This window comes from Oncorhynchus mykiss, chromosome 17 (genome assembly GCF_057628025.1).
Source record: "Oncorhynchus mykiss isolate SJ-2025 chromosome 17, ASM5762802v1, whole genome shotgun sequence".
Taxonomy (NCBI): Eukaryota; Metazoa; Chordata; class Actinopteri; order Salmoniformes; family Salmonidae; genus Oncorhynchus; species Oncorhynchus mykiss.
This window is the reverse complement of record NC_143038.1, coordinates 37151184-37176603: the sequence shown is the minus strand read 5'-3', so window position 1 is coordinate 37176603 and position 25420 is coordinate 37151184. Positions and strand designations below refer to the sequence as shown.

Sequence of the window (25420 nt, the reverse complement as noted above, 5' to 3'; positions counted from 1 at the left end):
ATCATTATTTCTAAGTCAAGTCACTACAGAGGCCTATTGTATTGTAATGTCTGGGCTGGCTCTGGGAGATCATGTAGAGGAAGCATCTGCTCGATTTGTGTCTCTCAGGCTATGGGATTTAGAAGTGCTGATTCCATCATCTCCTCCTAATACTTGTGTCAATGGAAAAGGACTGAAGGGCCAGCTAGAGTGATATCCTGAATGGTCAGCTAGAGGGAAACATGGATAAGTCACTGTGAGTAATGGTCAGCCAGGCAGACAGACCGGAAAGTGTTCCCCATTGTGTGTGTGTGTGTGTGTGTGTGTGTGTGTGTGTGTGTGTGTGTGTGTGTGTGTGTGTGTGTGTGTGTGTGTGTGTGTGTGTGTGTGTGTGTGTGTGTGTGTGTGTGTGTGATGTGGGAGACTCAGCTTTTTAGACCTGTCACACTGGACTAGCCACACTGAGCCTGAGGCTAACTTTCAGTTAACGTTTCATACACACACACACACCGTATACACCAGTGTACACCATTTAAGATGAGGAAGGACGATAATTGTTTTTCATGAGCATGTCCATATTTCTATTACAGCATATTGGATGACTCATTCATATTCCATTCGGCCAGTTCAATGTAACATCAATAGGTTTAGGCTACTACATGATACTCTAATTTTCCCTATACCTATCATGAGGTTGCCACATTAAGGTTTACAACGAAGGTGCACACAGGTCGAGAGAAAGATTTCAGGTGACAGACATTTACACATTCAATACCACCTTGCACACTCTTACCTGCATTTGGCTGATCTAGGGTGTAATCATTAGTCCAACAGTTGCAAGCAAGAGTTTCGATTGGACAAATTCAGGTATGTTTATCCCCGTTTCGTTCCGTTTGAGACAGAAGTATCTACGCACTCTCCTCCTCTCACCTTAACCCTTCGCTTGTGTACTTCAATGCACAACACTCCATCTGTATGTGACCAGGCAAAATAAACTTTTCAAGCCAAACCATGTCATACCTCTACACACAGCCTACATCATTCTCACCATATTAGCTAAAGTAACATCATAATCAACGTGGCTAATAGAACTAACGCGTTAGTAAACAATCATGCAGTACATTGTACAGTGAGTAAGCAGTTTAGCAGCTACACCGCCGGGCCCCGGTGGTAATATAAATTGGTTAAACCAAAAATGTACCTTGACTTGGAAGAGTTCCAGTGTTGTGTTGGATAGCCATAGCGAGCTATCTAACATAGCATCCCTTTGTTTGAGCCGGGTGTTTGAGTAGGCTAAACTAGCTAGCTGCATTTTATAGCTTCTTCTTCATTCCTTTCATTGAATACATACATTTGTTCAAAACGATTCAGCTATTGTCTTCCTCTCTCTGAGCCAACTACTCACCACATTTTATGCACTGCATTGCTAGCTAGCTGCATCTTATTATTTCAGTACTATATTCATTCTCTGATTCTTTGATTATGTGTACAACATGTCAGTTCATGCTGCAAGAGCTCTGATAGGTTGGAGGATGTCCTCCAGAAGTTGTCATAATTGCTGTGTATGTCTATGGCAGCGGGTGAGAACAATGAGCCTCCTAGGGTTTGTGTTGAAGTCAATGTACCCAGAGGAGGACGGAGGCTAGCTGTACTCCGGCTACACCATGGTGCTACCCTACAGAGTGCTATAGATGCTACTGTAGACCTTCATTGCAAAACAGTGTGTTTTCATCAATTATTTGGTGACGTGAATATATTTAGTATAGTTTTATCTAAAAAGGATAGCTTTTTAAATGTTTCACTATTTTTTATGAAGGACGGTCCTCCCCTTCCACCTCTGAGGAGCCTCCACTGGTATACACACATGTTCCATACATGCTCTGGAGAGATGGATTATATCCAATGTTACTACAGTTAACCCCAGGTTAAAGCACTACCGTTGTTGGATAATATCAAGATAAGACAACAGTAACCTTGGGACCTATCTTGGGATATATATCATACCATTGGAATTAATTTGTATTTGAATACAGTCGGAATACTTCTGAATAAAGCAACTGTTACGTATGGCTTGTTTGTTCTAAAAAAGGTTTTGTATTCAACCTTTTTAGATAGAAAATTAAACATAGACTTATGACATTTATAAAGCCAAAAATAATTTGCATGAATTTACATTTAACAATATGACTTTTCTACTTTCGGGCTTCCTTGTGCTCTAAAAGCTGTTTCCATCCATTGTTTGACCTTTTTCTATTTTGTATTTTGGTTGAACTGTCAGATTGTTGCCATTCTGCTGGCTAAGCATTATCTCACACTCTAACGCTCACTCATAGCTAGCAGGCAATTGTAGTCCGATAAGTGGGTCATGAGTTAATAACTGTTCCAAGTCAGTCCCCCTGCATTAGGCTGAGCTTCCAACCAAACACACACAAAGACTTGTCAGCTTTTTATTGTGGGGTGGTTGATTGGAACCAGCACACTGGCTTCAAGACAGCATGCATTTTTTGCACTGGACATACATTGACTATGCAGGGTGAAGTTGTATTTTTTTCCCTAATCAATAAATCATACATGAAAATTAAATATGTGACAATGTGTAGACACACAACAGAAAAAGAAAACTTTCCAATTCACATTGGACCATAAAGTTGTTTGTTGTTTTGCCATGCAAAGTGCTGACATAACCTGTCTCGGCTCTGATACTTTTTCTGATAATGCACTCAGAAATGCACTCACTGAACTTAACAGTAAGTCCCTTTGGATGAAACCGTTGGCTAAACAGCATATAGCTGATTTACAGTACCAGTCAAAAGTTTTTTTTTACTATTTTCTACATTGTAGAATAATAGTGAAGACATCAAAACTATTAAATAACACATATGGAATCACGTAGTAACCAAAAGTATTAAACAAATACAAATATATTTTAGATATATTATATTATAGACATATTTAGATATATTTTAGCCACCCTTTACCTTGATGACAGCTTTGCATACTCTTGCATAATCTGACAGGTGTGGCATATCAAGAAGCTGATTAAACAGCATGTTCATTACACAGGTGAACCTTGTGCTGTGGACAATAAAATAAACCTTTAAAATGTGCAGTTTTGTCACATAACACCATGCCACAGATGTCTCAAGTTTTGAAGGATAGTGCATTTGGCATGCTAAGTGCAGGAATGTCCACCAGATCGGTTGCCAGAGAATGTAATGTTAATTTCTCTTTGGCAGTATATCCAACCAGCCTCATAACAGCAGACCACGTGTATGGCGTCTTGTGGTGAGCGGTTTGCTGATGTCAACGTTGTGTATAGAGTGCCCCATGGTGGCGGTGGGGTTATGGTATGGACAGGCATAAGCTATGGACAACGAACACAATTGCATTTTATTGATGATATTTGAATGCACAGAGATACAGTAACGAGATCCTGAGGCCCATTGTTGTGCCATTCATCGACCGCCATCACCTCATGTTTCAGCATGTTAATGCACGGCCCCATGTCGCAAGGATCTGTACACAATTCCTAGAAGCTGAAAATGTCAGTTCTTCGATGACCTGCAATACTCACCAGAAATGTCACCCATTGAGCAAGTTTTGGATGCTCTGGATTGACATATACGACAGCGTGTTCCAGTTCCCACCGATCTCCAGCCACTTCGCACAGCCATTGAAGAGGATTGGGAAAACATTCCACATGCCACAATCAACAGGAGTATTTTTCGCTGCTAATACATGTGTAATAAAGGCCTATTTATTTATTTTGTACTTATTTTGTACTTATTTTTTTATCAGGGCAACCCTACTTCCAGCAGCTATGCACGACATGGTTTCTGAATGTAAAATGAGAGTCCCGGTGATCTGCTATAGGAAGATACAACTGTTCTACCAGTAATATGGGTCAGGGGCCTCATTTATAAACATTGCATTTGCACAAAATATGACCAAAAACATGCATGCGCCAGCTTGACTTGAGAATGTGCTTAACCTCCTGCCAACTTCAGTTTAGACCATACGTAGGCCTACGCACAGTTTCTAGTGGTTAAAGTGTTGCATTGAAAGAAGCCAAAAGTAGTAGACTTGTGCAAATGGGGAATATATGATGACACTCTTATTCGTAACAAAAAAAACAGGTAGCTTACTATAATAACAAGATTCAATCATTTGCCGTTAGTCAGAGGCGCGAAAATCGGTTTATTTTATCTTTGCATTCTAAAATAATTTGGCATCTAATTTTTGGCATTTAATTTCCTATTATTTCCATGATCATTGCGTAATATATTCCTGACCTTTTCTTACTTTGATGATTTCCAACACTGGACAATTGAGTAGTGGAAAAATATTGCCAGGAACATGACAACGAGTTCAGTTCACTGCGTGGTTTGCGTAGTCCCCAGACCTCAACCCAATGGAGCATCTTTAGAAGGTTCTGCCTTCCAATCTATAGCAACTGTGTGATGCCATCGCATCAGCATGGACCAACATCCCTGTGGAACGTTTCCGACACCTTATAGAATGCCGAGAATAATTTTCATGCAGGGCAGCATATTGGTTCGGGAAAAAGTAAATGCAAAACAGTATTGAATTCAAAAGATCTGTTTACAGGTGATGGTTTTTCAGGCGGAGTTATAATGCTCGTTCACACGCACACAGTTTTAGGATAGGTCTGATTTATAACGGGAAAGATGCGTATGCATTGCGTACGTCAAGTTAATGTATCAATATTTTTGTGCGTGCGCAGTCTTTTCAGAAATGGCGCAGGCAGATATTTAGTGTAAAATGTATGCAGCGGTTATAGATGAGGTCCCAGATCTTTTGAACTGTTTGGGTTAGATGCAAGCCGTTTTCGCCGCAGTAATGGCGAAACCTTTACATTAATGAATCTGCAGTCGGCAACAACGGTACAGCGAAGCCTTATTATCAAAACAATTATTAACTGGGAGATTTTTTTCAGAGATGTCCAGTACTCCCAAAATAAAACAAATGTTTGCATTGCAAAATATTAGCACTATAGAGCCCTGATTATGATACTGATAATCTATTTAATAATGACACTGAGTCCCATACTCCCAATTGGCACCCTATGGGCCAGTGTCAAAAGCAGTGCACTATTCTGTATAAGGTATTGGGTGACATTTGGGACACAGACAATGTCTCTGGCTGACTTTTGACCAATCAGATCAGCTCTGAAAAATAGCTGATGTGAAAAGATCTGATGTGATTGATTAAAAGACTAGTGGAAACAATTTTAGAATTGGGCTGCCTGTGTAAACTCAGCCTTTGTGTCGCAGATCCTCCTCAATGACAACATCTCTCTTTTTTCTCCAGATCCTAGCCATCATCTCCATCCTGTTTATCGGGCTGTCCACCATCGCCCTGTCCCTCAACACCCTGCCTGAGCTGCAGGACACAGACGAATTTGGACATGCCTCAGACAACCCCCAGCTGGCCCACGTAGAGGCCGTCTGCATCGCCTGGTTTACTATGGAGTACCTCCTTCGCTTCCTCTCATCGCCCACCAAATGGAAGTTCATCAAAGGTGAACACTTTTGTTCTTAACATGCATTCATGATGTGCTACTTTTAGTGTCTGTGTCCATTGTAATGTACAGTATTTATTGGTGTTGTATGTTTTAGCTGGTGCAAGTAAATGTCCCCTTATAAGGATGAATAAACTACCGTCTTAACTTATCTGTAAGGTCCCTTGAACGTGATCGACCTGCTGGCCATCCTTCCTTACTACGTCACAATCTTCCTGACCGAGTCCAACAAGAGTGTTCTACAGTTCCAGAACGTCCGGAGGGTGGTGCAGATCTTCCGGATCATGCGTATCCTTAGGATTCTGAAGTTGGCGCGTCACTCCACAGGGCTGCAGTCTCTAGGTTTCACACTGAAGAGGAGTTACAATGAGCTGGGTCTACTCATCCTCTTCCTGGCCATGGGCATCATGATCTTCTCCAGCCTCGTCTTCTTCGCAGAGAAGGACGAGGATGACACGAAATTCAAAAGCATCCCGGCCTCCTTCTGGTGGGCTACCATTACTATGACAACGGTGGGTTATGGGGACATTTACCCTAAGACTCTGCTGGGTAAGATTGTGGGTGGTCTCTGTTGCATCGCAGGGGTGCTGGTGATAGCCTTGCCCATTCCCATCATTGTCAACAACTTCTCTGAGTTCTACAAGGAGCAGAAGCGCCAGGAGAAAGCTGTGAAGCGGCGGGAAGCACTGGAGAGGGCGAAACGCAATGGGAGCATCGTCTCCATGAACATGAAGGAGGCGTTTGCCCGCAGTGCCGAGCTGATGGACGTGGTGGTGGAGAAGAGTGAGAGGCCGCTGACGCAAGACAACCACCTGTCACCCAGCCACTGGAAGTGGACACCTAAGCGGGCCACCACCGCCTCCGAGACCAGCTCGGCCCACTCCTTCAACCCTGTGGAGTCGCAGACGGGTTCCCCCAGCAAGGCCAGGGCCTCCAGTCCTCAGGGGCTCAACCCACAGAAGCTGGAGGAGATGTATAACCAAATGGCAAAGACCCAGTCACAGCCCAACCTCAACGCCAAAGACAAGAGCTCGAGGGCTGGCAGGCAGAGGGATAGGGATGAGATAGAGCTGGGGACCATCCCTGGGGATCCAGGGGACCCTATGCTAGGGGGTCGAGAGGGGGTGGGGGACATGAAGAGCCTGTCTAGTATTGACAGCTACATCAGCTGTGCTGCAGACTTCCAAGAGAATCCACGTGGTGTCTACGCCCATAGTCCAGCCTACGGCCTGGCCCTCCTGGCCCAGGAGACCAGCCGCTTCTCCCACATCAACCCAGTCACGGCCCTCTCTGGGCGGGTCAGCACCAACCCTGGCCTCCAGACCACCCTGGAGCATGAGCCCTTGCTGGATCCACTCTCTGCTGTGAAGCCTGCAGGTTCTGGCAACACTCGTAACTTTAACAACCCTCTAAAGGGTGGTGGCCTTTCCTACAAGGTGAACTACCGGAGCAGTGGAGGGGAGTCAGTGCCAGGACCAGGCCCAGGCCCTTCCCCCAGCAGCGGTGGTCCTCTCTCAGACAGTTCCGTCCTGTCTGACCGCTCCCTGCTCAGCCCAGAGACGTCCATCTACACCACGGCCAGCAGCAGGACACCGACCAAGTCCCCTGACAGCTCCACCCTAACCACAGCCCTGACCTCCACACCGGCCGTTTTCACTTTCCACGACTCCTCCATCAGTAAGTACATTGACGCCGACACAGACGAAGACGAGCACCTGCGGGACATGTCGGAGGCCACCAGCCCCTCGGAGCGCCTGCTGGCCGGCTCCAGTCCCCCCAAACACAGCAGGAACATCAACAGCGGCTACAACCAGAGAGGCATCAACCACCTGGCACCAAGCACCACCCAGCGGATGCTGGGGCAGAACTGCCTATTCCCTGGCTTGGATGGGGGGACGCGGGGGAGCGGGGGCCACACGGAGAACCATGTGGTTCCAGAGCTGCCCCGCAGGTCCAAAGGGGACAGAGGAAGGTCTAGTACCATGGACAAGAGTCTCTGAGCTACAGTTATAGGGCAGAGCAGAGGATAGCACAGCCAGCGTTAAGGGCGCTGGAGCAAGGAAGACTTATGTCAGGGACATCCAGAGAAACACAGACAAGGTACTGTGTGGAAGGCAGAGAAAGTGATAGAGAAAGAGAAAGTAAGAGAGTGAAGGAAAGAGACACACTGTGCAGAATCCCTTTACAAACTGACAGAAAGGGCCATGAAGGGAGAGCGATTCAGGGCAGCGTTTGGGCTGTGGTGTGGTGTTCAATACTATGGGAAAAGACTTGCAGGACAGATAAAGAACACTCTCCCTCTTCTCCCCCCCCTTCCTGTTAGCCACGGTACACAAGCTACCACAGAACTGGGCAGAAAACTCCCACAAACCCAACTGAGCAGGGGCCCCACAGGGAGACGTGGGAGCAGGTCAAAGCAGAGCATGCTGGGAAGGGACATGGTCTGTTGGTTGGTTGAGGCTGTGGTGGTCCATTTCAGTGGCTATGGGGTAAGAGGCAGGATGAGGGGTGAGGTGGGAAACAGCAAGACAGTCATCCCCTATATTCTCCCACAGGTCTATATATATCAGCTGACCACTGTCCCATTCCGCCCCAGCCCAGCTCACACTGTAGAAAACTACACTCTTAGAAAAAGGTTTTCCAAAGGGGTTCTTTGGCTGTCCCCATAAGAGAACCATTTTTATCTTCAGATAAAAACCTTTTTTGTTCCAAGTAGAACCGTTTGGATTCCATGTAGAACCATCTGTGAAAAGGGTTCTACATGGAACCCAAAATGGTTATGTTTTGAAACAGAAGGGTTCTACCTGGAACCAACCTTTTAGGTTCTAGATAGCACCTTTTTTTCTAAGAGTGTAGGGAGGAGTTACGGTAGACGCCAATAAGCTACTTACTAGTGCCCCCCTAGACCCAAACCTGGCCTTAGTCATATGTGAGTGTGTGTGTGTGTGAGTGAGTTGGCGTGTACATGTTTAAAAGATATCCACACTTTTAGATTGTCTCACCTGATATTTATTTTTATATAAATAAAGTAGGTTACCTATAGACATTTGTGATTTGCTAGTCTGTTGTGTCATGACCATAACTGTTTGAGTAATTCTGTATGACATATTTCTAGACAAGTTACAGTTGCTGTAGGTTTTACAATCCAGACTCATCTTAGGGAAAACCACAGTCTGTCAAAAAGAGTCTTGTTCTTCTTGGTACCGTTTCTTTATCACATAGTAAGAGTAGAGGACCACATTTGATCTGACATTTCTGTCTGTGAATGTCGTGATTGTGTGTCGTTTTATTTTTATTGCATTGGGTTTGAGTCAGAGGGGAATAGTTGAAAGAAACCTAATCTTTTTGGTATTAAAGTCAGGAATCATAAATATCCCTGAAGATTTTTTTGCATCAAACACACATTTAGGAGAGCTCTCCTCCAAGACATGCATGTACCAAACAGCCTGCCTCTTCCTCCCAGTCATACCACCAAGACACAAGGGGCTCCATTCAATCCATATCGGGGAAACTCAGCGTAACTGCGTTATTGAAACTGAAAAGCAATGTTTCCGCGTTAGCAGACAATGCATTCATGGTAAACGCTGCAAGTGTCAGCTCAATAGGAAATTACATTTACATTTCAAGTGCGCTTTCATTAACGCTTCAAGCAATAGATATTAAATAGAGCCCAGAGTTCAAAAGAGTCACTTCAGCTGATGTGCTGAGATGTGTAAAAGAAAAATGACCTGTTTATTTTTATGGTACTTTATAAAGAATGTGGTGAACAGATTTATGAACCTATATTTCCAAATCCAAGCAAACATTTATGATATATGTTCAGATTTAAAGTGAAACATTGATAAAGCTGCCATAACATGCATCATCATAATTTTCCTTTCAACAACATAGAGCCAAAGACTGGTCCATTTTGAACTGTAGTTGGAATGAGCGAGAGAAAGAGAAAGATCCCCCATACAGTACTCCTTAGGTTGCAGTATAAGTCTGAACAGCATATTAATTCAAAAGAGGGAAGAGTGTTACTTCTCACTTATCCAGGAAACCTAGTTACAGGTTTTGATTGAATAGCATGTCTAGTCTTTTTGAGTGCATCTGCATTCATCCACACACAGACATACAGACATATTGAAAGGACAGCCCATACACAGGTATACAATATCTACAAGATAGCTCCAGGCCTGCCCAGTTTCCATAGTAACAAGCTCCATCCTGGCAAGGCTGATACCAGAGCTGCATAGCTCTGCTAATTGGGGTGGGAATGTCTAATTGTATCAAAATGCATGCATTCTTTAGGTTCACACAGTTTGCACACTCAAACATACAGTAGTTGTTACACAGGAGTGCACGTAGACAAAGAAACATCCTGTAACCACCCATTCCCCCCTGCATAGTTTTGAATAAATGCATGATAATGCATTCTGAAGAATAGACGTCACAGTGCATAGATATCACTGAAGATGCTTATAAAAAAAAAAGACAGACCCACAACACTGTCCACATACATGTCCATGTGTTCGTCCTTGGCTCTCTTCCTCTTTCTGAGAAAAGTCCGTGTGAAAAGGTGAGAACATCGCATCTCCAGAGACGCATTTTTCGCACCCATTCCTGTCTGAGCTGGATCCGAGCGAGGGGAGCTATGTGAAAAGAATAGTAATGACTGTAGAAAGGGCATAACCTCTGAAACACTGTGTATGTGTGTGTGTTATTGTCATGTTTAAAGGGACTGATGCTGAGCCGAAGGCTTCCACTTTGTTAGACATTAACTAGGTTTCTAGCCAACTGGCGACAGATTTTCATACGAATATTCTAAAATCCACATAACAACAATATGCGCATTTTCCCACCAGAGATGTGTTTCCATCAAATTGACTTGTTGCGGATAAAGGCATGTGCGTGATGATTTAGGCCTAGGGAACATACAAAAAAATAATATTATAAATATATAATATAAAATAAATAATATAATAATATAAAAATAACAAAATCTATGTTTAATGGGTTTCCATCGCATTTTCAAATCTACTGATGGCTTTGTCACACGAAATGTTGCGTTAAATAGCAAGTGTGCCCACTATGGTTTTGGCATATGCGCTCTAGTCAATAGGCTACCTACCTGCATGATGAGTATATTATGGATAAGAGCGATATTATTTTTATTTGTCAAACGGCAGCCAAGCATCGATCGTCATGTCAACAGAATGAGACCCTTGAAATGTATTGGAAAGAAGGAAGCTCACCACCGTGCACCTTCACAACCCTGTGAAGTTCACCATGATTCATTTCATCCGTAGCCTAATAAACTGCATGCGTTCCCGAGTCATAACCGGAGGACCACACAACATATCGCATGACTAAATTTACTTCGATCTTATGGTTATTATTAATATTTGAGGATAAAGTGTTTCCACAACCAATTCTTGCATAATTCATTTTACCAACACAAAAAGATCCCACCTTGTCTGGCATATTCTGTTTTGTCAACATTTGTAAAGTTTACCGACACATTTTCTGTTTCCATCAGGCCTGTCATGACATTTTTTTAAATCCGACATGTACTTTAAATTTATCTGGAAACTTGGTTAATGTTAACATCCCACCTTGTTGAACCAACGTGGAATAGACGTTGAATTGACGTCGGTGCCAGTGGGATGGATGATTAGAACTGTAGAGTGGACATACAATGTTACTGTTTTATGTTCATTATTTTCACAACGCACTTCAAATCCATCTCGTTAAATTGGCTGTCATCTGTATAGCGTTGGCTTCTTGTGCACTGTCTAATACGGAGCTGTGTTGCTGTCCCATGTTTCACATAACCAGGCATCATGTTATGCTCTCACTGCAAGAATACATAGTGGGAGTCAGGGACAGATTTGTCACGTAAAATATCTCTTTAAAAGAAAGATGACAATCAATTCTTCATGAATAGACATGATATACAGTGTAGCATTGCTATGAGATGATCCTGTGGAGAGTATTCGGTTGGAAAGACTAACTGGAAAACACATCATGGACACTTACAGAAAGGAAATAGCCACTGATCGCCTTTACATATTTGTTTTGGTAGAATGATTCTGGACAATGTTCTGACAAGGTGAAATGTGTTTACTGCTATACTGTGACCACTGACCAATGTGTTTAAAAAAAGTTTATGTAAATTTGCTGCTAGTCTTTGTATTTTTTTTTCTTCTTAAAGGGCACTTTATACATCAGTCTCTCTCCATCTCTGAGTGAGTCACCCAACATCGAAACGTCCTGTAGCGTACAAGAGCTTTAACTTTTACTGTAGTCCTGAACAAAAGGGTTTCTGATGTCAAAGGATTTGTAAGTGTTATGTTTTAATGAGAAAGCACAATCAAGTGACTCCTTTTATTTATCATATTTTGATAAGATATGAATAACATACAATTTAGGAAGTAGACAAATGCCATTGAAATTGATGTTGGGATTTCAGGGTTAGGGTCCATTTGAAATGCTTGGTAAATTGGAATTCAATTCGAGAATTGGATTTGGAAATTGAATAGATTTGAAAGAGATCCCAATGAGTCATTCCCAACCAGTCATTGTAACATACAGAAATTCCAGGGAACTGAAGGGGGGAAAAAAAAGATTTGACAGACTTTCAGACTATCCCCACCTCTTCTTCTACTGTTGTTTTTGTAGGTCTCCAGGCTACTGTTTGTTTTGTAATATTTTTACCTGTCGACTTTCTAATGCTGTAAGTTGTTGCTGTATAAATGTTCTGTTGTTCAATCGATGCATGTCGTAACTTTGGAGCCGTGACTGGGTGTGAAACATGCACAACGCCAGTTTAACTGTCCTGTAAAAAGTGTCTCAATGTCCCAAGATCTTTCTATTTCTTTTAAAAAGGCAACATTCCCCTTGGATGACTGAAAATTCAATAAAAGTCTAATTAATGAATGGGTTGAGTTTTGGTTATTGACATGTGTTACAGGCATTATTGAAGGTTTGGTTATTGACATGTGTTACAGGCATTATTGAAGGCTTTCGCTAATACAAAGAAAAACTGGACTGACAGTTACATACACTTAGAAAATAATCTACAATAGTATTTTTTCAGAAGAAATATTCTGGCCAACCAAAGAACAAAATGACCCGAATCAGCCGCATAAACACGATTAAATTGTTGCCAGAGGTTTCATATCAATTGTTATGTTAGACACTGGTATGATCAGGTCCATACGGATGCACGCAGCCCTGTCGGTGTTGTCTTTTGATTATGCCTGATCCATGTGCTGTCCGGTCTGTCTGTATGGTCATGAAGAAGTTGTAGACTCAGGTCTATAGACTAGACAGTAACCCAGGGTTATATGAAGAGGAAGCTGTGGATGGTGGGACAGGAACAGGATTCTAGTCTCCTGACACGCCTCCACACGCCACGACACCTGGGGTTACCCACCGCCTGCCACTGCAGAGACTGCCTGCCACTGAAAGAGGGGGGAGGGACAAAGAAAGACTGCCGTTGACTTATCTAGTCTAGACTAAGACTGCCACCTAGTGGCTGAAATCTTACTCTTCAAACAAGAATGGCAACATTGGGTTAGAATGTAAACACGATTTAAACGGAATGTCCTAATATCTTTACCACATATGTATAGCCTCAAGCTTTCTTCTCTCCCCTCCCCTCCTTTGCTCGTGGGCCCTGCATGTCTTACCTCTCCTCCTCCTCCTTATCTCCATCTCCAGAGCAGTGTGTCTGCCCGGCAGCGAGGGCTGGAGGCTGGCACTCCACACAAACTTGGTGTCCCTCCCTCAGGTACTGCATCCAGCGGGTGTGTGGCCCCACACTACGCTGGCACCCAGGGGTCAGGGAGGTCAGCTGGAACTGCACACAGTACCTGGATAAGTATACACATTACAGACACACAGTGGCAAGAAAATGTATGTGAACCCTTTGGAATTACCTGGATTTCTACATAAATTGGTCATCAAATTTGATCTGATCTTCACCTAAGTCACAACAATAGACAAAAAAATGATGTGTTTAAACTAATAACATACAAATGATTGTATTTTCCTTGTCGATATTGAATACATAATTTAAACATCCACAGTGTAGTTTGGAAAAAGTATGCGAACCCCTAGGCTAATGACTTCTCCAAAAGCTAATTGGAGTCAGGAGTCAGCTAACCTGGAGTCCAATCAATGAGACGAGATTGGAGATGTTGGTTAGAGCTGCCTTGCCCTATAAAAAAAAATCACAAAATTTGAGTTTGCTATTCACAAGAGGCATTGCCTGACCATGCCTCGAACTAAAGAGATCTCAGAAGACCTAAGATTAAGAATTGTTGACTTGCATAAAGCTGAAAAGGGTTACAAAAGTATCTCTAAAAGCCTTGATGTTCATCAATCCACGGTAAGACAAATGGTCTATAAATGGAAAGTTCAGCACTGTTGCTACTCTCCCTAGGAGTGGCCGTCCTGCAAAGATGACTGCAAGAGCACAGCGTAGAATGCTCAATGAGGGTAAGAAGTGTCAGCTAAAGACTTACAGAAATCTCATCTTTGTTGACGAGTCTACGATACTTAAAACACTAAAAAATAATGGTGTTCAGGGGAGGACACCACGGAAGAAGCCACTGCTGTCCAAAAAATACATTGCTGCAAAATAGCACCTGGATGTTCCACAGCGCAAAATATTCTGTGGACAGGTGCAACTACAGTTGAGTTGTTTGGAAGGAACACACAACACCCTGTGTGGACAAAAAAATTGCACTGCACACCAACATCAAAACCTCATCACAACTGTAAAGTATGGTGGAGGGAGAATCATGGTTTGGGGCTGCTTTGCTGCCTCAGGCCGTAGACAGCTTGCCATCATCGACGGAAAAATGAATTCCCAAGTTTATAAAGACATTTTGCTGAAGAATGTAAGGCTATCTGACCGCCAATTGAAGCTCAACAGAAGTAGGGTGATGCAACAGGACAACGACCCAAAACACAGAAGTAAATCAACAACAGAATGGCTTCAACAGAAGAAAATATGCCTTAAGGAGTGGCCCAGTCAGAGTCCTGACCTCAACCAGATTGAGATGCTGTGGCATGACCTCAGGAGAGCAGTTCACACCAGACATCAAGAATATTTTTTCCACCCTGCACTGTGAATGTTTACACAGTGTGTTCAATAAAGACATGAAAACATATAATTGCTTGTGTTTTATTAGTTTAAGCAAATTGTGTGTCTATTGTTGTGACCTAGATGAAGATCAGATCAAATTTTTTGACCAATTTATGCAGAAATCTAGGTTTTTCCAAAGGGTTCACATACTTTTTCTTGCCACTGTACACCCTCACACAAAGTACAGTGGAGGCTGCTGAGGGGAGGACAGCTCATAATACTGGCTGGAACGGAGCAAATGGAATGGCATCAAACCATGCGTTTGCTGTATTTGATACCATTCCACCAATTCCACTCCAGTCATTACCATGAGCCTGTCCTCCCCAATTTAAGGTGCCACCAACCTCCTGTGCAGTACACACACATTCATATACACACAGTGGTCAGAAAACACGACAGGAATACTATGGAAGAAGACAAAAACATAGACCGGATATCTCACCCTTTGACATCACTGTTATCAGGGATATCCCTCTTCTTCCTGGCATTGCCATAGCCACCGGTAGTGATGAGAGCCGGGACTGCAAAGACAATATCCATAAGGACAAAACCATGACAAAAATAGCATAGCTTTAGCCCCCCCGCACACACATTCTTTTGTTTAACCAGGTAGGCCCATTGAGGTCAGAAGACCTATTCTGCAAGGGAGACCTGGGAATGTATCCTTTGCTTGAAGACAGAGGGATATCCGACAGAGACGAGAGGCATTAAAGACATATGGGTTAAGGTCCTTACCAGAGCATTTAGATATATAGTCTTAGGCAATATACACTGAGTGTACAAAACATTAAGAACACCGGCTCTTTCCATGACTGACCAGGTGAAAGCTATGAGCCCTTACTGATGTCACCTGTTAAATCCACTTCAAATCATTGTAGATGAAGGGGAGGAGACAGGTTAAAGAAGGATTTTTAAGCCTTGAGATAATTGAGACATGGATTGTGTATGTGTGCCATTCAGAGGGTGAACGGGCAAGACAAAAGATGTCAGTGACTTTGAACAGAGTATGGTAATTGATGACCGGTGCACCTGTTTGTGTGTCAAGAACTGCAACGCTGCTGGGTTAAGCTCAACTGTTTCCCGTGTGTATTAAGAATGGTCCACCACCCAAAGGACATCCGGGAAACTTGACACAACTGTGTGAAGCATCCCTGTGAAATGCTTGACACCTTGTAGTCCATGCCCAACAAATTGAGGCTATTCTATTATATCTGAGTGAATAGTAGAATACACAAGGTGTAGTTTTGAAATTTGGTTGTGCATCATCACTTTTGCTATGTCAGTCAATGAAAGTCACTCAATTACCATTCCCCCCCAAAACATTTGATTGGTAAGTTAGTCTAGTCAGTGTGCCCAGGGGCCAGCTGTAGGTACCCTAGTGGTTAAGAGCATTGGGCCAGTAACCGAAAAGGTCACTGGTTTGAAACCCCGTGCTGCCTAGGTGAAAAATCTGACATGCCCTTGAGCAAGGTACTTAACCCTAATTGCTTCTGTAAGTCGCTCTGGCTATTAGCTTCTGCTAAATGACTGAAATGTAATGGCTCTGACCTCTAGGGGGCCCCCATTGATTTTGTTAGTCAATCTCACTCAGATATAATTTTAACATGGCATAAGTCACGACAAAATGTGTAGAAGGGAGTGCAACTCAATACAAGGAAGGTGTTCTAAATGTTTGGTACACTCAGTATATGGCTGTGGTGCTTACCTAGTGATTTGCTGCACTGTCGGTGGTGTTCTCTGTACTCTGCACAGCCGGCGTGCTCCTCCACGTGTGGACAGGGTTTCCCCCCATTTCGGGGCTCCTGCAGGACTTCCCTGCTCCTTATCCGAACTGTGGCCCTGCAGGGCTCACCACAGCCAGACCACGCAGTCCACTCACTCAGCACACAGGACACCACTAGGAGGGATGGGGAGGACAGGCAAGGCCAGCTCCAGGCATAAGCAACATACATTCTTTTTTTGGAACTCTCAACTTACTGTTGAGAGTTAGAATAGTAGGATACACAAGGTGTAGTTTTGAAATTTGGTTGTGCATCATCACTTTTGCTTTTGTTATGTCAGTCAATGAAAGTCACCCAATTATCATTCCCCCCCAAAAAATGTGATTGGTAAGTTAGTCTAGTCAGCATGCCCAGGGGCCAGCTGTAGGTACCCTAGAGGTTATGAGCATTGGGCCAGTAGCCGAAAAGGTCACTGGTTTGAAACCCCGTGCTGCCTAGGTGAAAAATCTGACATGCCCTTGAGCAAGGTACTTAACCCTAATTGCTTCTGTAAGTCGCTCTGGCTATTAGCTTCTGCTAAATGCCTGAAATGTAATGGCTCTGACCTCGAGGGGGCCCCCATTGATTTTGTTAGTCAATCTCACTCAGATATAATTTTAACATGGCATAAATCGTGACAAAATGTGTAGAATTTTCTACTAACTCTCACATAGGGACCCCAAAAGACTAGAGCGGGCCCTGAGGACAGGATAGCATGAGAACATGGCAGGGGTAAATGAAAGCAAGTACAAGCACGACTCTAATGGTAGAGTGCCCTCTACGGTATGCATTTGCTACTGAAAAAGCATTTAGCATTTTTAGACAGCTAAATAAAAAGTAAATTGGTATACAACTACAAGCAAGGTATATACTCTATGAATTACAAACAAATGATATGGCTCACATGACAATTAATCATCACACTTTCAGGAGAATCTCAATGACTTTTGCACCAAACTGGGGCAAAACGACCATATCCAGTGTTGTCAAACACAGGCCTTTTTGTGTTGCAGAAATTGCAGAAATTGACACCCTTTGGGTAACATATTATACACTACATGACCAAAGGTATGTGGACACCTGCTCGTCGAACATCTCATCACAAAATCATGGGCCTTAATATGGAGTTTGCCCCCCCCCTCACCGTTCTTGTGATCATTTTGACCCCACGGGGTGAGATCTTGCATGGAGCCCCAGATCGAGGGAGATTATCAGTGGTCTTGTATGTCTTCCATTTCCTAATAATTGCTCCCACAGTCTTCCCAGCCTGGTGCAGGTCTACAATTCTGTTTCTGGTGTCCTTTAACAGCTCTTTGGTCTTGGCCATAGTGGAGTTTGGAGTGTGACTGTTTGAGGTTGTGGACAGGTGTCTTTTATACTGATAAGTTCAAACAGGTGCCATTAACACAGGTAACGAGTGGAGGACAGAGGAGCCTCTTAAAGAAGAAGTTACAGGTCTGTGAGAGCCAGAAATCTTGCTTGTTTGTAGGTGACCAAAAACTTATTCTTTACCATAATTTGCAAATAAATTCATTAAAAATCCTACAATGTGATTTTCTGGATTTTTTTCCCCTTATTTTGTCTGTCATAGTTGAAGTGTACCTATGATGAAAATTACAGGCCTCTCATCTTTTTAAGTGGGAGAACTTGCACAATTGGTGGCTGACTAAATACTTTTTTGCCCCACTGTATATATTGAATTTTAAATGTTGATTAGCTGGGCATAATCATATTGATGCACATCTCTCAGTAAATAATAACCATCAAGTATTCAGCCAAGCCATAGTATAAATAGTATTTTAGATTTGAAAATGTATAAAAATAAATCTGGGGGAGCCAGTTTGAATGGGCCTGATGCAGCTGATAAAATGTATAATAGTATTGTTATCTATAATTTACTGGTGCTATGCTTAAGTTTGTCAGTAGAGGATATGCTGGATCATCAGCCAGTACAAGCACAGACTCAGTTGGTCCACATCCAGCCAGTACTAACATAGACCCAGTACAGCTGTCTCCAGCAAGTACTAACACAGACATAGTATAACCGTCTTCAGCAAGTACTAACACAGACCCAGGTGAAGCACAGGCAGCCTCAGCCAGTACTAGCACAACCAGAGGTGTACAGCCAGCATCAGATACAAGCAGCTCAGACCCTAATAGAACAGTTGCTGCTCCACCAAATGACCCAGCAGATTGGCCCCCAGTCTTTAACAGACTTTATGAGGACCGAGTTAGTGTGCAGAGGTCCATTCAAACCAGGAATGGATTTTTCAAACCCTAAAGACAAGTCTAGAGGAGGTTTCCATTCAGGCTTATTACAGAGACAGCTGTCAAATGGGGGAAAAGATTACCAGGAGCTGGCTTTCATAACCAATCAAAAAACAACACAGTGTATTGTTTTAGCTGTAAGCTCTTTTCTACAAAAGACCACAAAATAATAAAGGAAGGAGTGAATGACAGGTCAAATATCAACGCCATTCTGAAACCCCATGAGTGTAGTCCTGAACACACAAACAATGTCATTAAGTGCAGAGACCTTGATCTGCACCTAAGTCGCGAACAGACTCTTGACCAGATACCAATGACAATTTTTGGAGGCTGAAAGAAAGAGATGTCCTTACATGTTTAATAAGTATCACCTAGCATTCAGAGATTCATCAGACAAACTCTTCCAACCAGATAATGGAAACTTCCTAAAAGAGGTTGAATTACTGGCGAAATTTGACCCCGTTAGGGAAAATCATCTCAGCAAAATTAAAGATGGAGAGACACATGCTCATTACCTTGAAAAAGCGCACACAGAATGAGCTGACACAGATTGGGATTGACAAGATTCTGGAAGAAACAGTGACTCAAGTAAGAGACTCAAGTAAGAGACTCAAAGTACTTCTCCTTTATCTTGGACTGTACACCTGGAGCAAATGTCCATTATTCTGAGAAGCGTGGCTTTTAAAGTGAAAGTCAGAGATCAAGGAGCACTTCCTCGGCTTGATGTTGAGTTTGTTGAGTTTACAACAGGCTTGAATCTGTCCACTGTCATCTTAGATAAGCCGAATGAGCTGAAGATCCCATTTGAAGATTGCAGAGGGCAGAGGGCAAGCTTATGATAATGGGGCCAACATGAAGGGCAAGGAGTACAAACCAGACTGCTCCAAAAAAAATCCCAGAGCCGTGTTCGTCCCACGTGGAGCACATACACTAAACCTTGTCATTACAGATGCTGCCAAATCTTTAAAAGATGCAGTTGTTTTTGTGTTGGGCGTGTGTAGAATCTCTTCACCTTTTCAGCTGGCACACAAAGATGGAGTGTTTTGAAGAAACACGTAACTGTGAAGTCATGGAGTGACACAAGATGGGAGAGTAGGCTCCAAAGTGTTCATGCAATCCGGTTTCTGGCGTCGGAGGTGCGGGAGGAATTACTGGAAGCCAGACAGTGGAGGCACAAGCACTTGCAGAGGATGTTGAGTCCTACCGCTTCTTGATTTGCTGTGTCATATGGTGTGAGATACTGACAATGACAAACAAGGTGAACAAGCTCCTCCAATCCACCCCAATGCAGTTGGATATCGTAGTGAATTTAATCTCAAATGCAAAGGCCTCCCTCACTACATACTGGCAAACTGTATTCTGAGGGACAGACAACAGCCAAACACATTTGTGAAGAAATAAATGTGGAGGCTGTTCTGATAGAGAAGAGCCTGAGAAACTGCAAGAGGCATTTCAGCTATGAGGCTTCTGACGAACCAGTGACTGAGGCACTGAAAAACCTTGAAGTCAACTACTTCAACATTGTGGTCGACTGCTGTGACATCCATGGATGAGAGATTTGAAATACTCAACCAGGTGAAAACCAAATATGGAGTGCTGCTGACCTTCAGCACTGCCTCTCAGATGTCCAGTGAATCTTTAAAGGCTCACTGCATGGAAGTTGAAAACACTCTAACCTTCAGACTGTGACCTCAGTGGAATGGATCTGGCACACGAGATTCAGAATTGACCAGATCTGCCATCAGATAAGATGACTGCCTTTGAGCTGCTTTCCTTTCTCTGTGAGAAAACACTGGAGGAACTCTATCCTAACCTTTGGACGACCCTAAGAACTACAGTCACCCTACCAGTAACAGTAGCATCGTCAGAATGAAAGCTCATCAAAAGCTACCGTAGGTCTTCCATGTCACAGGAACGTAGGAGTGTTCTGGCCAACATGAGCATAAATCATGACGTGGGGAAACATGTCACAGGAACGTAGGAGTGGTCTGGCCATCATGAGCATAAATCATGACGTGGGGAAACACATGTCCTATGATGACATCATTGATGATTTTGCCTCAAGGTGCAGAGGAGGAATATTTTGATGGTAAGTTTTTAATTCAAACATTCAAATGTTTACACACTTAGTAACATTTAAGATTGTATGGCAGAAGTGCATTTGTGTAAGTGACTGCTTAACTATGTGACATACTTTCTCAACTTCTTCCAGACAGTCCAGATAGACTGGTGCTGAAAATGCCCAGGCTGTAGAGGGAACCAAAGTTAATCACACAGCTGTATAAGTTTTATTTGACTATTTTGAGACATATAGCTGCAGTCATAGCCTACAGGGTTATGTTTACATTGTATAGACAAAGCTAATTGTATAATATTGTGGGGACTGGACTAATGACCAGGCATCTGAGCCAAAGCTCAGTAATATATTTGATTATTTTCTACATTTATATTTTCTAGAATTTCTTATTTATGTTATAATTCACTTATCTTAAGATTCTATAGAAAAGATTATATTCAATAAATATTTTTTGTTTATACCTCGTTCGGTAAAGGTCTACTTATTCTTAGACCGACAGATGGAGCCAACTGTTTTAAAGGAGGGAGGATTGTAGTGGGAGCACTGGGGTGTCAGGTGTGACTGTGAGGCAATGGTTTACATGGCTCACGGGTCAGGTAAATGTTTCTTAGGGCCCGGGGAGGTCAGGACCGGCTCTGCCTTCCCCAAACTGTTGCCACAAAGTTGGAAACACAGATTCATCTAGAATGTCATTGTATGCTGTAGAATTAATATTCCCTTCACTGGAACTAAGGGGCCTAGACAGAACCAAGAAAAACAACCCCAGACCATTATTCCTCCTTCACCAAACTTGACAGTTGGCACTATGCATTGGGGCAGGTAGTGTTCTCCTGGCATCTGCCAAACCAAGAATCGTCTGTCAGACTGCCAGATGGTGAAGCATGATTCATTTGATGGGTGTCCACATACTTTTGTATAGTGTATGGGAAACTTACCTGGACAGGCGAATTCATAATCATGACAGCAGTCCATAGTAGAGGTACAAGCCTGGTCGCAATAGCAGGTGCCATACGAACGGTCAGCTCTCCATCCCTTACTGACGCACGACCGGTCGTGCCCAGTGCAGCAAAAACCCGTGTCCTGACACCCTGCCTCGTTCGGGACGACCAGGAAAACTAGCAGCACGACACAGGAGTAGAGCCAGCGGCCGGTAACAGTATAACTGAACTGGTGCATGACTATTGGCCTAGACTAGTATTTCTGTGGGACTTAGCGCCGCGGCTAACACCTGTAAAATCGCAGAGCTGTGTTCACACGCCAAAGTTGATACCAGGGGATTTCGTTTATCTCAGTATTTCGATTTTTAGAAAAGATAGGCTATCATTCTGAATTGTTTTGACACAGAGTTTGTTCAGCAACTATCCCCATAATGGGATTCTAAGTGCCATCGGGAAATATACTGCAATGGCTTTCGCTCTCTTAAAGGGACAGTTCGTTTCTCTGACCACAGCGCTCCCTACAAGGAAGCTCATTTGCCTCAAAACTAAATTAAAGAAAACAGTGCAGCTGCGAAGTAAGGCTTCTTGTTCATATTTTTCATAATTTGCATATATCCTCTTCTGCGGGGCTCTTAATGTAAAATACCATGGTTATTAAAATAGCAGGCTACTGTTTATTATATGGTGATTTTATAATTGCATGATATGTGGATGTGCGTTTAACAATGTTAATGAATGGTCACGAGAATCTTTACTTAAACCCATAAGGTTTTATTATGATAAATAGGCTACAGTGACAGTATGTGGCCTCATGTCCATTTTCCCTGGATTAATTAGTGGGAGGCATGAGTAACTTGTTTGCTTTGCACTGCCCATTCTTTCTACCCCTGTTGGCTGAAGCTGCCAGCTTTCCTGGCCGCTTGTGCCTCAACATGTGAAAATAATGGATTGATCAAATTCCTAAGGCCAGGACCATTCATGCAGAACAATAACAACACTGTGGACAGTGCAGCAGCATGGGTCTTCCACTCAAATACATATTTCCCAGCTACTCAGTACTGAGTGTGTGCTTGAGGACGTGTGGGCGTGGCGGGGCAGTTTCCCAGGCATTGACCTGTCTGCAGTGCCTCTCTCCACAGACACACAAAAACACACAAAAACACACACACACACACACACACACACACAGAGCTAGAGTGCGGCCCCGTAGAGGGGCCCTGTCCTGGTGTAGTCTGGGAACCTCTGCATTTACCGCTCTAATAAACACAGATCAGCTCTAACTGTCATAGACAATCCACAGAAACAATTCATAGTCCAATCAAATGTTACTTGGGGAGTCCCCCCATTTCAGATAAGCATGGCACATAGTAAACTCATCCAATGGTCCGTTTCTACATGGTACCTGTTAAAGGATTTGTATTCTGGATAGTTGTACATGTTAAATTAACCACAAGTAAGTTATTTGGATCAACACTTGGATAATGTTTACAATCTGAAAGTGGCTTAGAGTATGTTTTTCTGAAATCTGCGTAGCTGCAATTACTCGCTCTCAAACTACTTCTGTTCTTGTCTCCATGTTTCTGTATCGAGCATCTTATCAGATCTCTCTCGTTAACCATTAACACCTGGAGGTGAATCAGACGCCACCACCCATCCAGCCGAAACCCCCACCACACAATCTAGGATCAATTTAGCCTTTTATGTCATAATGAATAAGAGTACCTGATCCTAGATCTGCATTCCTTCTCCGAGATACTTTACGAATATGGGCCCAAATGTATAATGTAAGTTGATCAGCGGTTTGTATCAGAGGTTTCTTTTTAAGGGCACCTCTCGCCTCATTTAATGACTGACAAGTATGTTGACTATTCCTTTTAGGTAATATACTACATTATCTCATGTTTACATAGTCCAGCTTCTTAAAAGCATGTTGCATTATAAAGTATTATCATAGTCCTTATCCTGACTCACAATATAAAAACATATCAACTACAAAACCTAAATCAAGATTACAGCATTGAGGAAAACTGGGTTTGATTTGATTATCCCCACATGTAGCAATATGTAATGATTAAATGCTGACTCAGGCTTTTAGGGCCTATCCTGCTATCCCACTGGCCTGAGGAGGACTTGGCTGGTTGGCACACCATCAGGCAGCACTACTTGCCAACAAGGCAGCCTGAGCCTTGGATTCAAATCACCTGATTTACAAGCCAAGATTTAGACCTATGGCAAATGGAGGCTTTGATAAGTTATTTTCATCGTTTTCAAGTCTATCCCAACAGATGTCAGGCCACACCAGCCAATCTGTAGTTTCATATAAAGTTGACCTGGTTCCAGTACTGTAAGTGAAGGCCTGTGTCTGTTAATGATTATTTCTCTGACTGGGCCAGCCAGTTGTCGTTCAAGGTGTTTACTTCAGACATGATCCTTCGCTTTTGTTCAACCACACCTTGTTGAATAGTCTGGCTAACACCATCTCTTACTCTTCACTGTGTAGTCATGTGGGTTGCGTCTGTCAGGCTAGTTCCCCTCCCATAACCCTCTGCAAAGTAATTACCTTAAATAGCCTTCAGTCTTTACATTCAGATTGCCCGACCCTGATTCACGTGCTTGCGTTTGTGTCTTGTATTTCCATTTGTTCAGTCAGTCGATGCGTATCTGTAACCTTAACTTCATGTTAGATGCTTAGGAGATTTAAGGTTAAACAATGGAGGTAGTGTTCACCTAAACAATGCAGGAACTTTCTAGAAACATATGTAAGCAGACAGGATGTAAGCATCTATAATAAGGTTTACAGTTCATGATTGCATAATCTTCTTATGACATTCACATTTCATACATTCTGGCTAGTGACTACAGTACTCAACACTAATACTGCAGTACTCAACACCGTGAGAAGATAAATAGTTGAGAATAAATTGAGAATATTTTTTGTTAATATATAACCTTGAACGAGTCCAGTAAGCCTGCCATTTGCTGTCATATCTTGCAAGTGTGTGTGACGATAGGGTCAAATGTGGTTGAAAGTGTATGTGCATGTTGATACTGTAAGCATTATAAAACTATTAGACATAATGGCAGATATCTATTTGAATGATTTCTTATTGACAAAATCAATAGTGTTGGTACCTTTATTAAAAAAAAAAAAAAATGTTCTTAACTGCCTGGTGAAATAAACGTGTTTCTTATTTGCACATAAGAAAATTGGGCTGAGAATTCCTCAGCCCAATTTTCTAAAGTAATAATTAATATGCAGTACATGGTGTCCCTCTCAACAAACATGTTTTTTTTATAGGGGGCTCAAGGAGGTATTTAAGCAATAAGGCCCGAGGGGGTGTGGTATATGGCCAATATACCACAGCAAAGGGCTGTTCATAAGCACGACCCAACGTGGAGTGCTGAATATACAGCCTTTAGCCGTTGTATATTGGCCATATACCACAAACCCCTGAGGTGCCTTATTGCTATTATAAACTGGTTACCAATGTAATTAGAGAAGTAAAAATAACTATTTTGTCTAACCCGTGGTGTACCGTCTGATTTACCACGGCTCTCAGCCAATCAGCATTCAGGGCTCGAATCACCCAATTTATAATTCCTTTTAACCTAATCCTGAAGGAGTGGTTAAATAAAGTGAGAAGGCAGGCTGGAGTCACAGAGTAGAGCAGAGGGTAACATGCGCCCGTTTGGCTGTCTACACCTTTAGCGTTCTCA

General features: G+C 42.8%; 2 protein-coding genes across 3 annotated transcripts in view; one reads left to right on the top strand and one right to left on the bottom strand.

The window, feature by feature from the left end:
* kcnb1 (potassium voltage-gated channel subfamily B member 1) overlaps nucleotides 1-12442 on the top strand; it is a 75208-nt gene extending 62766 nt beyond the window's left edge. The window contains exons 3-4 of the mRNA XM_021568795.3: nucleotides 5311-5521; nucleotides 5681-12442. Of these exons, the coding sequence (XP_021424470.1) occupies nucleotides 5311-5521; nucleotides 5681-7521 (2052 nt within the window). The 3' untranslated portion in view covers nucleotides 7522-12442. The remainder of the gene's footprint in view (nucleotides 1-5310; nucleotides 5522-5680) is intronic.
* Nucleotides 11843-24851, bottom strand: si:dkey-7k24.5 (somatomedin-B and thrombospondin type-1 domain-containing protein). 2 transcript variants are annotated; one of them, XM_021568797.3, is made up of 5 exons: nucleotides 21701-24851; nucleotides 16366-16557; nucleotides 15103-15181; nucleotides 13198-13380; nucleotides 11843-12969 (listed from the first exon to the last, which is right to left on the bottom strand). In XM_021568797.3, exons 1-5 carry the CDS (start codon nucleotides 21939-21941, stop codon nucleotides 12849-12851), a joined length of 816 nt encoding a protein of 271 aa, XP_021424472.2. In that variant the 5' UTR covers nucleotides 21942-24851; the 3' UTR covers nucleotides 11843-12848. The 2 variants fall into 2 exon arrangements, with proteins under 2 accessions (XP_021424472.2, XP_090061573.1); XM_090205447.1 differs by lacking the exon at nucleotides 11843-12969 and having other exon boundaries at nucleotides 13278-13367.
* Nucleotides 24852-25420: the final 569 nt, after the last annotated feature.

Excerpts from the sequence above, each read along its gene's own strand:
- si:dkey-7k24.5 (XM_021568797.3), bottom strand. The coding sequence starts at position 21,941 with ATGCACCAGTTCAGTTATACTGTTACCGGCCGCTGGCTCTACTCCTGT. Across the intron at positions 15,182-16,365 it reads ACAGTGCAGCAAATCACTAG|TCCCGGCTCTCATCACTACC; the intron begins GTAAGCACCACA and ends TTGTCTTTGCAG. Across the intron at positions 12,970-13,197 it reads GATAAGGAGGAGGAGGAGAG|TGGCAGGCAGTCTCTGCAGT; the intron begins GTAAGACATGCA and ends CCCCTCTTTCAG.